The sequence below is a fragment of the Leopardus geoffroyi genome, chromosome A1 (genome assembly GCF_018350155.1).
Source record: "Leopardus geoffroyi isolate Oge1 chromosome A1, O.geoffroyi_Oge1_pat1.0, whole genome shotgun sequence".
NCBI lineage: Eukaryota > Metazoa > Chordata > Mammalia > Carnivora > Felidae > Leopardus > Leopardus geoffroyi.
In genome coordinates, this window is record NC_059326.1 from 116,281,394 (window position 1) to 116,296,834 (window position 15,441).

General features: G+C 51.4%; 1 protein-coding gene and 1 long non-coding RNA gene across 8 annotated transcripts in view; one reads left to right on the forward strand and one right to left on the reverse strand.

Moving 5' to 3' along the window:
• Positions 1-182: 182 nt before the first annotated feature.
• On the forward strand, positions 183-14,501 carry SLC4A9 (solute carrier family 4 member 9). Of its 5 annotated transcripts, none has more exons than XM_045490736.1 (23): positions 183-1,713; positions 2,059-2,219; positions 2,490-2,603; positions 3,038-3,093; positions 3,218-3,375; positions 3,639-3,726; positions 4,068-4,222; positions 4,416-4,532; positions 4,758-4,878; positions 5,037-5,170; positions 5,344-5,606; positions 6,689-6,747; positions 6,980-7,168; positions 7,297-7,410; positions 8,428-8,502; positions 8,607-8,768; positions 8,916-9,094; positions 9,850-9,922; positions 11,609-11,677; positions 11,930-12,103; positions 12,708-12,860; positions 13,212-13,315; positions 14,374-14,501. In XM_045490736.1, the coding sequence occupies exons 1-22, from the start codon at positions 1,496-1,498 to the stop codon at positions 13,263-13,265; spliced, it is 2,886 nt and encodes a 961-aa protein (XP_045346692.1). In that variant the 5' UTR covers positions 183-1,495; the 3' UTR covers positions 13,266-13,315; positions 14,374-14,501. The 5 variants fall into 5 exon arrangements, with proteins under 5 accessions (XP_045346692.1, XP_045346685.1, XP_045346675.1 ...); XM_045490719.1 differs by having other exon boundaries at positions 184-1,713; positions 4,704-4,878; XM_045490729.1 differs by lacking the exon at positions 14,374-14,501 and having other exon boundaries at positions 4,704-4,878; positions 13,212-13,473.
• Positions 5,978-15,441, reverse strand: part of LOC123604561 — a 34,619-nt gene continuing 25,155 nt past the window's right edge. The window contains exons 3-4 of one of the 3 annotated variants that reach the window (XR_006715359.1): positions 8,910-10,066; positions 5,978-8,762 (exon numbers count right to left, since the gene is read on the reverse strand). This is a non-coding gene — a long non-coding RNA (uncharacterized LOC123604561). Of the gene's footprint in view, positions 10,067-15,441 lie in introns of all 3 variants that reach the window. The other 2 variants (XR_006715360.1, XR_006715358.1) reach the window with 2 other exon arrangements.

Genomic DNA, 15,441 nt, shown 5'->3' on the forward strand with positions numbered 1-15,441 from the left:
GCCCCAGGGAAGAAGATAGGTAAAATACCTGCTCTGTGAATGGTACATTCCAGTGTGTGTGTATGTGTGTGTAGCGGGGGGGGGGGGGGGGGGGGAGGTGCAGGCAATATACGACAAATACACGAGGCAGATACTAGTAGTGATAACTGTTAGAAAGAAAATGAAACTGAGAAATGTGATGGAAAAACAGGGCTGGATGGAAAAAAAGAAAAAGGTTTCCTTGAATGGGTAACGTCTAAGATGGCACTTAGGTGACAGGGATCCAGTCATGTAACCATCTGGAAGGAAAACTTCCCTTGCAGAGATGAGAACTAGAAGACCCCCAGGCAGGAACAGGCTTTACATAATAGACAAAGACCAGGACAGCTAGAAAGGAATCAGCCAGAGAGAATGGTACGAGATGTGGTCAGGGAGGTAGGCTAGGGCCAGACTACAGATTTTATAGGTCATGACGGAGTTTGATTTTTCTTCTAGAAGTAATAGGAATGTATCGGGTGAGGTTTGAGAAGAGTAACATAGCTTGATTACCTTTTAAAACAATTCCTATGGCTGCTGTGCAGAGAATGAACTTTGGCCAAGGAAGAGTGGAAGCAGGGGGATTATTGCAAGAGATTAAAAGCTATAGAGATAATTCAGGTGACACATGGTGGTGGCTTGGAACAGGGTAGAAGTAGAGGATGTGGGGAGATGTGGTTGGATGCTGGGTTTACTTTGAAGGTAGAGCCAAGAGGACTTGCCAATAGACCACATTTTCTTCTGCTCCTTTGGCCCTGGGAACTCCATACACACACTCTAGTTGGCTCCTCTATCCTCACTGGGGGTCTGGGTTACAGAGGCAGACCCCAGGGACCCAGCTAAATTGCAAAGTTTCCAGGATCAAACAAAGAAATTTAAGACTCAGGCGTTGTATTCTCCATGAACTGTCTCCACTTTCCATTTAATGGGAGGGGACTCTGCCTGTTGTCTCCCTTACTCGATCTAGCCTGGCTTCTATACCCCTAGTTACTCATTAAGACATTTGTTTATCCAAATAGGGGCCCTTAGGGTGTATTGGTGACACCAAAAACAGTCCCGGGGGTGGTGGTGTTTGTATCTGATACAGAGTAGGGGGCAGGATCATCTGTTGGTCTCAGTCTTCAGACCCAGGCCAGTGACTTACTCATGTTAATTTACACAAAACACAGTGGGGTCAGACGTGATCCCACAGAAAATGCACACAACATTTTTGCCCCAGGCTGGGCATTTCTTTAGAGCCTGGGAAAGATCAGGCTAGTCTTACAAACATTCTCAGGCAGCAAGGGCTGGGGAAAGCAAGCAGGAAAGGGGATTACCCAGTTGGTTCTGGAGTCAGCAGGCCCTGCTCTGTTTGTGTTGTGCTGCATGGAGGGTGGGGGTACATTATAAATGCAGCCAGCCAGAGGGCCCCTGGCTCAAAACCTAGGACTCAAAACCTAGGACTGCACCATCTCTGGGAGTCTGTGCAAGCCTCCCCAAGATGAAGCTGCCAGGCCAGGAAGAGTTTGAAGTCTCCAGTGCTTGTGAAAATGTGCCCACAGGAGAGCTGGAGAATGGCCCTGGCTCTTGCCCCAGCCCTGACGGCACCTCAGACAAAGACAGAGGGGATCGGGGGGTACCCACGGACCCTCTGCTCTTCATTCAGCTGAATGAACTTCTGGGCTGGCCCCAGGCACTGGAGTGGAGAGAGACAGGCAGGTGAGTGGGACCCAGGGCAATTTTATGGGGTCTTGCCTCTTCCCCAGCTGGTGACTCCTCCTGTTTGGGGAGATGCTCTCTGCCCCAATTAAGAGTTCCTCTCTGTGCTCTCCAATTCAGGCCCTCACCCTCCATGATGCTCAGTTTTCTCTGCAGTCTACTTTTGAGTTCCCCAAGACCCCAGATGAGGGGTGAATGTCCAGGAAGGGGCATGCTTTGCACCACTGGGCCCAGCCTCCCCCCCCCCCCCACCATTGCTCTACTTTCCCTGGCTCTCCTGTGTTCCCACAACCTGGACCTGGGAGAGATGGCCCCAATAACACAGTCTATTCCTCTCCACCACAGGTGGGTGCTGTTTGAGGAGAAGCTGGAGGTGGGTGCAGGCCGGTGGAGTGTCCCTCACGTGCCCACCCTGGCACTGTCCAGCCTTCAGAAGCTCCGCAGCCTACTGGCCGAGGGCCTTGTGCTGCTGGACTGTCCAGCTCAGAGCTTCCTGGAGCTCGTGGGTATGCTGGGAGCCTGTACAGGGAGGGCCTGAGTAGCTATGCCATTTCCCTAAGACTTCCCCCCAAAGCCTTGGAACTTTCCAGAGTTCACTCCACTGCACCCTAGGGATTATCTGTCCCTGTCACAGGGAGGAGATGGAAAAACAGAATGGAGAAGCAACTTTCCTGAGATTCCCAGAAGGGAAAAGGAGCCAGGCAGAGGGGAAAGGGGAAGAGTGTGGGGACAGGGAGCTCTCAGGAGAGGGTTGAAGGCCCATCTCTATTCTTTAGAACAGGTGACAAGAGTGGAGTCGCTGAGCCCAGAGCTGAGAGGGCAGCTGCAGGCCTTGCTGCTGCAGAGACCCCAGCATCTCATCCAGCCCACAGGCACCAGGCCCTGCCAGGGTGAGAGGCCCCTCCCTGGGCCCAGGACCAAAAGCCCTGGGTGGAGGGTCCCAGATCCCCCCTGCGCTTCTTGGACTAAGAGCAGCCTAACCTTGGCTCAGACCTCTCGACCCGGGGCCTCAACCCAGGCCTCGTGGGTGAGAAGCGGAGGTAACGGTGAGGGGAGAAGAATGGAGGGGCCAGAGTTTTGTAAAGGGACGCTCTTGACAGGCACCGTGCCAGGAGCTTTACATGCAGTATATTCTCATTTCATCTTCACAACCATCCGGTGAGGCAGTACCACAATTAGCCCCATTTTAGTGATGAGAAAACTGAAGCTCAATGAGGGGAACTCTAGTTTTCATAGTTTATCACAGGTAAACCTGGTCAGGGAGCCCTGGTGTGTCCACCTCCAAAGCCTGTACTCTTACTCGCTGCCTGATCGTGTTTCGAAGGGTCTGCTCATCCAAGAGAGGCTTCTCACAATGAGGAAGCCCCGCTGAAGGAACAGGTTTGTGGTCATTCCTTGGGCAGGGCTGGGAGAGGAGTCAGGCCTCATTATTAATCAGTACCCTACCAAAATCTGCCTTCCCACGTAACCACTCATCCATGTGTCTCCTTGGACCCCCATCCAGCGTCAGAACCCTCTGAGACGGAAGCTGCCTCCAGGGGCTGAGGCAGGGGCTGTGCTGGCAGGAGAGTTGGGCTTCCTGGTACGGCCCCTGGGGGCCTTTGTACGACTGCGGGATCCAGTGGTGTTGGGGCCCCTCACTGAGGTGCCCCTTCCCAGCAGGTGAGGCTGTGGGGAGTCGGGGGTCCTGGAGCCCAGAAGGATCTCTACTGGGGAGGGGGTTGAGAAGTCTCTGGTTCAGTTCTCTGAGGAGGCATGAGTGGGGATGGTGCTCAGGGGTCTGGGGAGGGGGTGGTGGTCAGGGCTGCAAAGTAGGTGTGAACATGATGAGCGTATGAATGGGGGCTGGTAGGAAGGTCAGAGGTCAGGGCTGCCTTGTGGGATAGCAGTCTCTTATTTTCTCTGGGGCCTGGTTCCTCCCTCAGGTTTTTCTGCCTCCTCCTTGGTCCCTCCACACTGGGAAGGGGCTATCATGAGATGGGCCGGGCCATGGCCGTCCTCCTCAGTGACCGGGTGAGCTGGGCAGGCAAGCGCGTGCGTGTGTGAGTGTGTGCACGCACGCGCAGACTTTTGCCAGTGAGAGTGCACACTGTGGCCTCTAGATGTGACTGAATACACCAATGAGTCAGAGTGTGGCTTTGTGTCTGTGCACAAATGAGGACTTAAGTTTTCTTGGCTACCAATGTAGCCCCCTTAACTAGGACACTGCTGGCACACAGTAGGCCCCCAATACTCACTGCATGCATGTATTAATGAAGGAATGCTTGAATGACTTGTGTCTAGCTTTGAGATTGTAAAGATTCGTGTAAAGGTCCAGATTGGCATTTACTGCCCCTTTCTGCCCCTATCCCTAGCAATTCCAGTGGTCAGTTCGTCGGGCCAGCAGCCTTCATGACCTTCTGGCAGCCTTGGATGCCTTCCTAGAGGAGGTGACAGTGCTTCCTCCAGGTCGGTGGGACCCGACAGCCCGGATCGCCCCACCCAAATGTCTGCCTTCCCAGCACAAAAGGTATATGGGGGTCTTCTCCACAGACCTTGGGTCCAGTTCCACTGTTGAGGAGGGGAGGGGATCCCAGGAAAGGGATACTTATCTTTGGATTCAGGGTCTGCTGGCAGAGATAAGAGCAGCCACCAGGAGGCAGCAGGCCCAGTCACGTTTTGGTTGGAGATCCTCAGGCAACCTGGGTTCCCCTTCTCTTCAGGCTCCTCTCACAACTGAGGGAGGTCAAGAGCCCATCTGCCCAGCATGGGGCCCTGGCTGAGGACAGACATGGTCACTGGCCACATGCGCCCAGCCCAGAGTTACAGCGGACAGGCAGGTGAGGTGAGCTGGGTGAGAGCAGGGGTAAGGGTCCTGGGAGGGGAGAGGGGTCACAGGGGCACAGAGGTGTATGCTCACGATGGAGGGGCTCAGCCAGTCACAGGGAAGGTAGCAGGGATAGGGGCGTGGGGTGTGGGCACTTGGGTCACTGACAAACCATGGGTGGGAGGCTGTTTGGGGGCCTTGTCCAGGATGTGCGTCGGAAGGCCTTGTGGTACACCAGTGACTTCCTGGACGCGCTGCATCCCCAGTGCTTCTCGGCTGTGCTCTACATCTACCTGGCCACCATCACTAACGCCATCACTTTTGGGGGTCTGCTGGGGGAAGCCACCGATGGTGCTCAGGTGAATCGGGAGATGTGAGGGGGGGCAGGCACAAGTTTCAGTATTCTGCTAGCTACCCCTGGGGCAATGGGTGGGCAGTGGAGGCTCCCTGGAAGCTTGGGTGGCTGTACTGAGGACTCCGGTGTCCTGTGCTGACAAGGTCCTCCGCCGGCTTCTAGGGGGTGCTGGAAAGTTTTCTGGGCACTGCAGTGGCTGGAGCTGCTTTCTGCCTGATGGCTGGCCAGCCCCTCACCATCCTCAGCAGCACGGGGCCAGTGCTGGTCTTTGAACGCCTGCTCTTCTCCTTCAGCAGGTAGGAGAACGCCCCCACCCTCACCAGACCCTCACTAGCTGCACTCTTGGCCTGATCCTGGCTGGGTCAATAGGGAAGGGAGGGAACTGTCTGTTTGGCTCCAGGGGTACCTAACCTGGGGTAAGTGGGGAGCAGAACAGCCCTGGCAATCCCTGCCTGTCTCACTCCCCCAGAGATTACAGCTTGGACTACCTGCCTTTCCGCCTATGGGTGGGCATCTGGGTGGCCACCTTTTGTCTGGCACTAGTGGCCACAGAGGCCAGCGTGCTGGTACGCTACTTTACCCGCTTCACCGAAGAAGGCTTCTGTGCCCTCATCAGCCTCATCTTCATCTACGATGCTGTGGGCAAAATGCTGAGCTTGACCAGTGCCTATCCCATCCAGAGCCCTGGCTCTCCTGCCTACGGCTGCTTTTGCCAGTACCCAGACCTGGGAGGTGGGTGAGGGGAATACGGAGCTGGAAGAGATGGGGGAGGATGCGGGAGGGGGAGGGGATGTCCCCTTGCTGTCCTCCTTGTTAAGTTCAACAAAATCCTGAATACTTTCCCAATGACCAGCAGCACTCTTCCCCACTTTTGTTTTGAATGCATTGAGAAGTAACAGAGCAGGCCCAGTATTATCTTTTTTTTTTTTTTAAGTTTATTTATTTATTTTGAGAAATAGAGCAAGCAGGGAAGGGCAGAGAGAGAGGGAGAGGATCCCAAGCAGGATCTTCACTGTCAGCGCAGAGCACAAGATGGTCTCAAAGTCACGAACCACGAGATCATGACCTGAGCCAAAGTCAGACACTTAACCGACTGAGCCACCCAGGTGCCCCAATATCATCTTTATTTCTGACAGTGCTGATAGAAGAACATGCTTATATCTATGGGGAAACGGGCTTCCTAACAATGAAACCAAAATTAAATAGATTTACCCACCCAGTCATGGCTGCCCTGGACAGGGACTGTCTTGCCACAGAAGGGCAGAGCTAAGTTGCATGCACAGGGCAGGCAGCTTATTCCCAAGAGTGGGGAGAGGAAGGGACAGGGAGAGGCATGCTCCATTCCTTCTCTCAAATTCACCAATCGAATAAATTGCTGCTCTTCCCCTAGTCTGAGTGACTGACTGAGGGGAAGAGCAGCTCAGAGTTTTACACTTGCACATACCCCTGCACAAGGAAGCAGCAGGAATGGGGAAGAGATATCCTCTCAAGAGTGCCAGACTCTGTGTTAGGCATGAGCAAAACCAGTTCTGGTCCTGATAGAAACCCACAGATTGGTGTGCTCATCTTTTAAGCAAACATTTGCTAGGCATCTGCTCTGGCTGGTCCTATGCCGGGCACCAGGGATACAGAGATGTAAGGAATTGGTAGGGACTGGGAGATGTCCTGAGGAGCACAGCATTTAGGGTCAGAAGACAGATGAGTCAGAACTAAGAACTTTCTGGCTCAGTTGGATCCATGAGATCAGGCTCCTGAGGGGCTGGAGAAGCTTTCCAGAGGAGGCACATATACCCAAATTGTTCTCTGCTTCCCAGGAAATGAGTCTCAGTGGAAGAAGACAGAACCAAAAGACAGAGATGACATCTCAAGCATGGTGAGGGCCAGTTCCTGGGAGAGTCCTGGGAAAGACATGGTGGAAGCCAAAGAAGTCAGTGGTTCCTGGCTTTTCCCTCCCCACAGGCTAGGGAAACCATTACAGTTCACAGAGGCCCAGACATTTGCTGTGGCTGGAGACCTCCTATCCTGGGCCCTTGGTGTCTCAGTGAGTGTCAGTCAACGTTTATTCTGCCACCCATAACCCCATACCTGAACACCCCTCCATACAGGACCTAGGCCTGGTCAATGCCTCCTTGCTGCCCCCACCTGAGTGTGCCCGACGGGGAGGCCACCCTCGTGGTCCCGGCTGTCATACAGTCCCAGACATCGCCTTCTTCTCTGTCCTCCTCTTCCTTACTTCTTTCCTCATAGCCACGGCCCTCAAGCATGTAAAGACAAGCCGCTTCTTCCCCTCTGTGGTGAGTGTTACCTCTGTCTGTGGGAGAGTACTGCCTCTTGGCCTTGGGCCCTGTCTGTGAATGGGAAAGGGTAAAGAGGGAGGGAGCTGGCAGGCCTGAACCTGACCAAGTGTCCACTGTGTGGCCAGGTGCGCAAAGTGCTCGGTGACTTCTCCTCAGTCCTGGCCATGCTGCTGGGCTGTGGCCTCGACTCCTTCCTGGGTCTAGCCACACCAAAGCTCATGGTGCCCGGCGAGTTCAAGGTGAGAGCTGGGAGTGTAGAACAGAGGGGAGAGCAGGGCCAGCAGACAGGACTTTGGAGGAGGAAGATGAATGGATACCATGCTTTTCTTCCTCTGAGCTTCCATTTCCTTGCTCATAAAATACAAATAGTAATAATAATGACCTCACAGAGTTGTTGTGAGGATTAATGAGGTGTTGCTGCCAACACAGTGGGTACAGAAAACATGGGAGTTATTATTATAAATTAGGGGTTAAGAGGTTGGGTTCTAGTCAGCCAGCCCTGGGCTCGAGATCCAGTTCTGCCACTTCCTAGCTGTGTGACCTTAGGCAAGCCAACCCACATTTCTCATCAATGAGCCTCAATTTATTTACCAGTAAAATGGAAATAATAAATAACAATAGCTGCTACTCTATAAGTTGTTCTGAGGTTCACGGAAGATGAGTGTAAGTCACTCATCTGGCACATACCAAGATCTCAAAAAATGTTACTTATTGTTGTCATAGGTTGGCCCTACCCACCCTACTACTCCGCACTGTCTTCTTTGCACCCCTGTTTGCCGGCTCTGATCTGCTAAAGCTGGAGCTCCCTCCCAAGGGCACAGCAGTGCACAGGACAAGGCTTAGCACGGACTTAGCACCTAGACTTTGCCTGTGCATTTGGAGACCTCCTCTCCAGCTTCCCCCAGGACAGGAGAGCAGGGAGACTCCACCTGGGGTAGCCTCAGGGGCTCAGAATCTGAGATGGCAACTGGGGTCCCCTCCCCGACACAGACGCTTATAATCAGAGCAGACGCAGACACACCCAGCCCTGCCCTGGCCCCAGATCAAGGCAGGTTTGAGCCTGAGTCGCCCCACCCTGGTTGTAGGGGGCGGGGGGTGCCTAGGGAGGAGGGCTCTGTACATCAAGAAATGTGGGCAGGCCTCACCCACCATCTCCTCCTCTTGCAGGGAGGGAGGGCACCTGAGAACCAAAATCCAGAGCCCCTGGCTCCAGCCCAACTCCCAGGCTGGTTCCCCTTCTTCTGCCCTCTTTTAAGGCACTGGAATGCTTTCAACCAGTTGTACATGCACACATACTGCTCCCACCTACCACCCAGGGTCTTGGAACTGGGGTAAGGGGGTTGGGGGGTTATGGAGGAATGCCAAAGCCGGGGTGTGCAGGTGAGGTGCTCTTGGGAGACCCTCTCTAACTTGTCCACGGAATGCCCTCTCCCAGCCCACACTCCCTGGGCGTGGATGGCTGGTGTCACCTTTTGGAGCCAACCCCTGGTGGCTGAGTGTGGCAGCCGCCCTCCCTGCTCTGCTGCTGTCTATCCTTATCTTCATGGACCAGCAGATCACAGCGGTCATCCTCAACCGTGCCGAATATAAACTGCAGGTAAGACCTGCTGGGTAGGACCAGAGGCCCCTAGACCAAGGTACAGAAACTCCAGGGTGGGGTCCAGGTCCTCCCTCTCCCACTCCAGAGGACAGAGAGCCCAGATCTGGCTTAGTTTCATCCTCGATGCTCCACCACTACCTGCAGAAGGGAGCTGGCTTCCACCTGGACCTCTTCTGTGTGGCTGTGCTGCTGCTGCTCACATCAGTGCTTGGGCTGCCCTGGTATGTCTCAGCCACAGTCATCTCCCTGGCCCATATGGACAGTCTTCGGAGAGAGAGCACAGCTTGTGTCCTGGGGGAACCCCGCAGCTTCCTGGGCATCAGGTGAGGCCAATATTGAGGAGGCCAGAGTGAGAGATCCATCAGTAAGGTGGTGTAGGGGAGTACAAGGCAGAGTGATTTGGACAGCTTAAATTCTAAGCCTCCAGAGGGCTCTCTCACTACTCCATAAGCACTGCAGTGGGGTGAATGGGTGGGTTCCGGGCTGAGATGGGCGTGTCAGGTCTTCCCTCTTCTCCTTGGCCATGGGTGTGGGAGGGCCCGTGGGAGGAGCCTCATGGACACAAAGGCAGAGGCGGCCAGGGCCAAGGGAAGGTGAGGTGCCACCTAACAAACCCCCCCATCCCCGCCCCCCCCTCCACCCCGCAAGGTAGGAGTGCCTCACTGATGTTACAAAGTTACTGTCACAAAAACAATTTTCTAACCGTTGGAAATACAATCCGTGGAAAGTTTGTGAAATCAACTTTGAAACTGTGAAATGAAAGTTTTTATGGCAGTGTAAAAATCGCTAACGTTGCACCAAAATAAAAAATAAAAACAAAGAGCAACTATGAGCTTGAGCTGATGGAGAGGCCTGGAACATCCCAGCTCAAGTGCCCTGCCCCTTCCTTTCCACCAATTTTGCACATGATGCTAAGGCCCCCTCCCTGCCAGGCTACTATTGGGGGGGGGGGGTTGGGGGGAAGGGCTCTCTCCACTTCCCTCCTGCCAGTGCCTGTAGTGGCGTCTGGTCAGCATCTCCAAGCCACGCACCCTGGGGGCTCTCCCAGCCCCTAGCTAACTCTTCCCTCACCCCACAGGGAGCAGAGGCTGACAGGCCTGGTGGTGTTTATCCTCACAGGAGCCTCCATCTTCCTGGCACCTGTACTGAAGGTACCTTTGTTAGGCTGGCATCAGGGGCAGGGCAGTAATAATAACAAATACAGCAAGAACTGACACTGGCTAAATACTTACTGTGCACTAGGCACCGTGTTAAGTTTTCTCCACACTTGGTCTCATTTGATCCTCACGTGAACCCTGAGAGACATTCATACTTCACCAATGAGCAAACTGAAGCTTGTTTGTTTTGAGAGAGAGAGAGAGAGAGAGAGAGAGAGAGAGAGAGAGAGAGAGAATCTTAAGCAGGCTCTACGCCCAGCTCAGAATGCAACACAGGGCTGGATCTGACAAGCGTGAGATCACGACCTGGGTGGAAATCAAGAGTCCGACGCTTAACCAACTAAGCCACCCAGGTGCCCCAAGGAAACTGAAGTTTAAAGAGATTAAGTAGCTTACAAAAGGCCACCAAAAGAGCTAGTTTCTCAGATCTATCTGAGAATCCAAACTCTTACCCGGTGGGTTTTCTACCCAGAGGAGCCGGGTATGGGCACACTGCCATCCCCTATGGGCCAAGAGGTATGGCAGTCTTGCTCCAGTCTGCCAACAAACCTCAGACTAACAGTGTGATCATCACATCCCAGGAAAACCTTGAGACAAAACCCCTTCACTTCTCCCTTACCAGATGTTTATAGAACCCCTGCCATGTGCAAGGCTCTGCTAGGCACTTGGGAGAAGTGGCAGGGAGGAAGGGGAGACAGGAGTATTGAAAAGAGATATGGAGCCAAGCCCCTATCAGCAACATACACACATGAACAAAAATTAAGTAATAAGTAATCGTAGAAAGGTTCAACAAGCTAAGGCGAGGACACGGAGAATGGCATACAAGAGTCACCAGGGAGGAAAGGTTTGGGGAGGGAAAGGTCATGGAGGCTGGGTGAGAGTAGAGTAGTTGAAAGAGCCAGATAGACTGGATCGGCTGCTTGCTAACTAGGTGACTCTCATTCAGCAGATATTTACTGAGCATAAACCATATGCTAGGCACTGTTCCAAAGACTGAGGATATAGTGGTGATCAAATGAGACCATCCCCTGCTTGCAGTCTGGTGAGAAGAGACAGAAAAAAAAAAATTAAAACAATAAAACAGGAAATTTTCAAATAGTGATTACTTCTAATGAAAAATATAAGAGCGTAAGGTGATTAAGAGTGCCAGGGGTCTACTTTAGATTGAAAGGTGTCAAGACACCCCACCACTTCTGGGGTATCAAGAGATGAGCAGTGAGAAGCCTGAGTAGTGAGAAGGAAGTCAAGGAAGAACATTTTAGGTAGAGGGAAATAGCAAAGCAAAGCAAAGGCCTTGCAAAGGATAGAAATAAACCTCAGCATATTGAGAGAAGGAAAGGAAGCCATATAGCAGGAACAGAGGGAGCAAAGAAGAAAGTGATAGATAAGATAGGAGAAGTAGGCCAGGTAGTGGACAAGTTAACTTAATCTCTCTGAAACCCATTTCCCCCTTTTGTGAAATGGAAATTATAAAATTTACCTCATCTGACCATCTTGAAGCTTCAGTATCAGACAAGCAAAGTGGGAAAGGAAGAGAAAGACTTGGGACGGCTTAGGTGTGGATGCTGGAGGCTGGGGTTGGAGCCTAAGGCTGGGGTGGGGGTGGAGGTGGGGGAGTGTGGGTCTGCGCAGCTAGCAGAAGTGAACTCCTTTGCCAGCTCTCTACTTTTTTTCTACCAGTTCATCCCGATGCCTGTGCTCTATGGAATCTTCCTGTACATGGGAGTGGCAGCGATTAGCAGCATCCAGGTGGGCCCATTAGAATCACCAAGCAGTCTCACTCCTCCTCTTCTTTCCTGCTGGTGCCTTCTGCTTATACTTGCCAAGTCCTCTCCTCTCCTCTTCCTGTCTCTCCTGGGCTCAGGAACTCTGATGCCAGGCTCTGAATGGGGAGGGCGCCAAGGGAGCCTTCTGACTTCCCGCTCACGCTGGACTTGGACAGCTAACAGTGACACCCTCCAGGCTGAACACCCTGCTCTCCTCCTCCTCTTATTCCCCTAGTTCACAAAGAGGGTACAGCTATTATTGATGCCAGCAAAACACCAGCCAGACCTCCTCCTCTTGAGACATGTGCCTCTGAGCAGGGTCCACCTCTTCACAGCTATCCAGCTTGCCTGCCTGGGTCTGCTTTGGATAATCAAATCTACTCCTGCAGCCATCATCTTCCCCCTCATGGTAACTTGGGGCAAGGTTGGGTAATGTCCTGGGAGTCCTGGGAGACTCTGAGCCTGGGAGGGTGGCCAAAGCCTACACAGGAGGAAGACATTCCCCTCTCACTTGCCCTAGCTCTGGTTGGGAGTTTTAGGACAAAGAAAGATGGCCGAGAGATGCCTACGGATAGGTTAGTCTTGGGATACCTGATTCAACTCCATTTTTCTAACCTCTTTGGGCTGATCAACCACAAGTAGGAATATAAAGTCCAAAAGAAAACTGAGGTCCTGGGAGAGGCAATACAGGCACTTTTATTACTCAGTGAGGTGATAACACAGGTAGCTTCTGGCCTTATTCTTACGCTCTGAGGAAGTTAAGAGCCATAGGCTTTGTAGTAGGACCAACCACAACCCAGCTATGTGACTTCTGAGAAGTTTCTAAACTCTCAAGGCCTCAGTTTCTTTCTCTATACAATGGGAACAATTATATCTACCTCGTAGGAATGTGTTAGCATTAAGTGAAACAATACACAGTGTCTAGTACATAGGAAGTGCTCAATGAATGTTACTGTAGTTCATGTTTCTGCAGCTATTGCTGACAGCTCTGGGTTTTGTTTGCATCCCTGCAGTTGCTGGGCCTGGTGGGGGTCCGAAAGGCACTGGAGTGGGTCTTCTCACCACAGGAACTCCTTTGGCTGGACGAGCTGATGCCAGAGAAGGAAAGGAACATCCCTGAGAAGGGACTGGAGCCAGAGTACTCACTTAGTGGTGACACTGAAGATGTAAGCCGCAGGATGGGCCCTCTCAGGAGAAGGGGGCAGGAGTGGGGAGGACCTTCTTGACCAGGAATTATCCCTAAAGTCTAATATTTCTATTAAGCCTGAACACAATCACTCCCCTTAGCTCCTCACTGACACAGGTACACCGAAGGGGTGAGAGAAATCTTTCTTTATAGGGCAAGGGCCCTAGTTTATCAACCCATGGGATTGGAAAGGTCTGATGACAATTTGGTGGGCTTTTTCAACCTTCATCTTTGTCTCAATGTGGGTTTATATCCTTTCACTTTCTGGGTCCCTTTCTCTCTGCTCTGTCTCTGCCTATTCCCAACTCATCTTGGGATCTTTCTTCCACAGTCAGAGCTGATGTATCAGCCAAAGGCTCCAGAAATCAACATCTCTGTGAATTAGCTGGAGTAGGAGGAATTTGGGAGTAGAGACTCCAGGAAACTGAGCATGAGGTGAGGATGTGAGGGAAGTGCCCCTGGAGTCAGGGATGGGGAAGTGTGCGCTCAGACCTTGGAAACTTCCAGTGTGCTGGCTAGCCTGTTTTGCCTTCATGTTCCAGTCCCTCATGAACCCCAAAGTAGAGGAGGGAATAGAACGGTCTCCCCAGAGGGAAGAATGAAATAAGCCAGGGTACCTGGGCTTGGCTCCCTGCGGCACTGAAGTCTGGCCAGTAGAGGGAGCTGAAGCTCACACCAAATTAGATGTAGAGATGGGGGGTGGGTTGGTGGGAGGAAGGGGTAAGATGATGAAAGAATGTAGGGAACTGGGGAGGAGATCAAAGGAAGATAAATGTCCCTGCTGCTTTCCTTCGCCCTGGAGGCCACTTCCTGAGGCTGCTGAGAACTACACTCCAGACAAGTGGAGGGATTCTGTCACTTGCCCACTTTGCCATTCCTTCAATTTTTATTCCTCCACTTATGAAAACATTTTATGAATACTGTACTTAAGGAGTATTTAGATACTAGAGAGACAAGGGTAAGACAATCATGGTCCCTAACTTCATCAGTTTAAATTCCACTGGGAAAGACCAACAGGCAATTGTTGGAGTGGGATAGAGGTGGCTAAGGGAAGCTGTGGGAGCAGAGAGGCCTCTAAGCCCTTCTTGGAGGGTGGCGAAGGTGGGGTGGTGGGAGTTGGAGAAAAGGAAGGGGCGCATAACTTGAAATTTGAAGAATGAATAAACACTGTGCAGGATAAGATGGAGGGACATGTTCTAGGCCGAGGGTGCAGCATGTGCAAAAGCCTGGTGTTTTTCCCCTGTGATAAGCTGAATTTCTGGGGTCATAGAAACCCCTTCTATCCATGCTTTTCCAAGCTCTAGAGTGCAAGAAGCCCCACCATTTGCAATGGAAAATTCTAGAGGCCAGAGGGAGAAAGGGCAATTCAGTGGCAAGCCCAGAATAAGATCCAATTTTTCCTTATCCCCTACCAACTCCTTTGCCTTGTTCTTTGCCCTACTGTGCCCCTGAGCACTTGCTCTGACTCAACTATGTCTTCTCTTCGTTCACAGGTGTTTACTCAGGAAGTTAGGACATTGTTGGTTTTTGGCTTAACAGCCAGATGTTCCGTCGTCTGGGAACAATGGGGCAGGACTGGAGGGCAGCTGGCCAAGACTTGTATTGCCCTCCTGAGCAGGAGGTAGAGATTGGCAGGGAACAAGCAGGTCTGCTAGTAAGCCCTGGTGACTGACTAGGCCCTATTCACTCTCTATCCCATTAAAGGGACCTGGAAGCCCTTCCTATTTTAAACTTTCTGCCCTTACAAATTCTTCTTTACAGAATTGGGGATCTTCAGCAAACTTTCTTCAGTTTGCAAAAGGGGAAAGAAAACTTTCCAGAAAAATTATTTCTCTATTTAAAACAGTTTTCTATACATAAAAAAAAAAACTTTACTGATTTTTGACCACAAAAGTAAATGAGGTTATTGAAAATATCAAAACATCAAAGACACATATAATTTTGAAATGAAAACCATGCCAGTGATAACCAGTGTTCACATTTTAGTGTATATTGTTCAGATTTATTTCAAGGGACACATTAATATTTTTATTAAAATGGGATTATAGGGGCGCCTGGGTGGCGCAGTCGGTTAAGCGTCCGACTTCAGCCAGGTCACGATCTCGCAGTCCGTGAGTTCGAGCCCCACGTCAGGCTCTGGGCTGATGGCTCAGAGCCTGGAGCCTGTTTCCGATTCTGTGTCTCCCTCTCTCTCTGCCCCTCCCCCGTTCATGCTCTGTCTCTCTCTGTCCCAAAAATAAATAAACGTTGAAAAAAAAAAATTTAAAATGGGATTATACTCTTGAGTTCTACATGTTTGTCACTTAATGTGAGTTGAATATGTTCCCCTGTTGGTACATACATCCTTTATCTACCTCATTCTTTTTGTAATCTGCATAGAATGAATAACCTTATAATCTGAAAAAGGTATCATATACACAAGAGAGTATATAAAATGTCTTCTGCAAGTACAAGAATTTCTTCAGAGTATATACCTAGGAGTGAAATTAAAGAGTAATGATAGAAAGAGCACTTGTGTATGTCAGTTCATCTGTGAATTTTAAAGTTAAAAATTATATTTA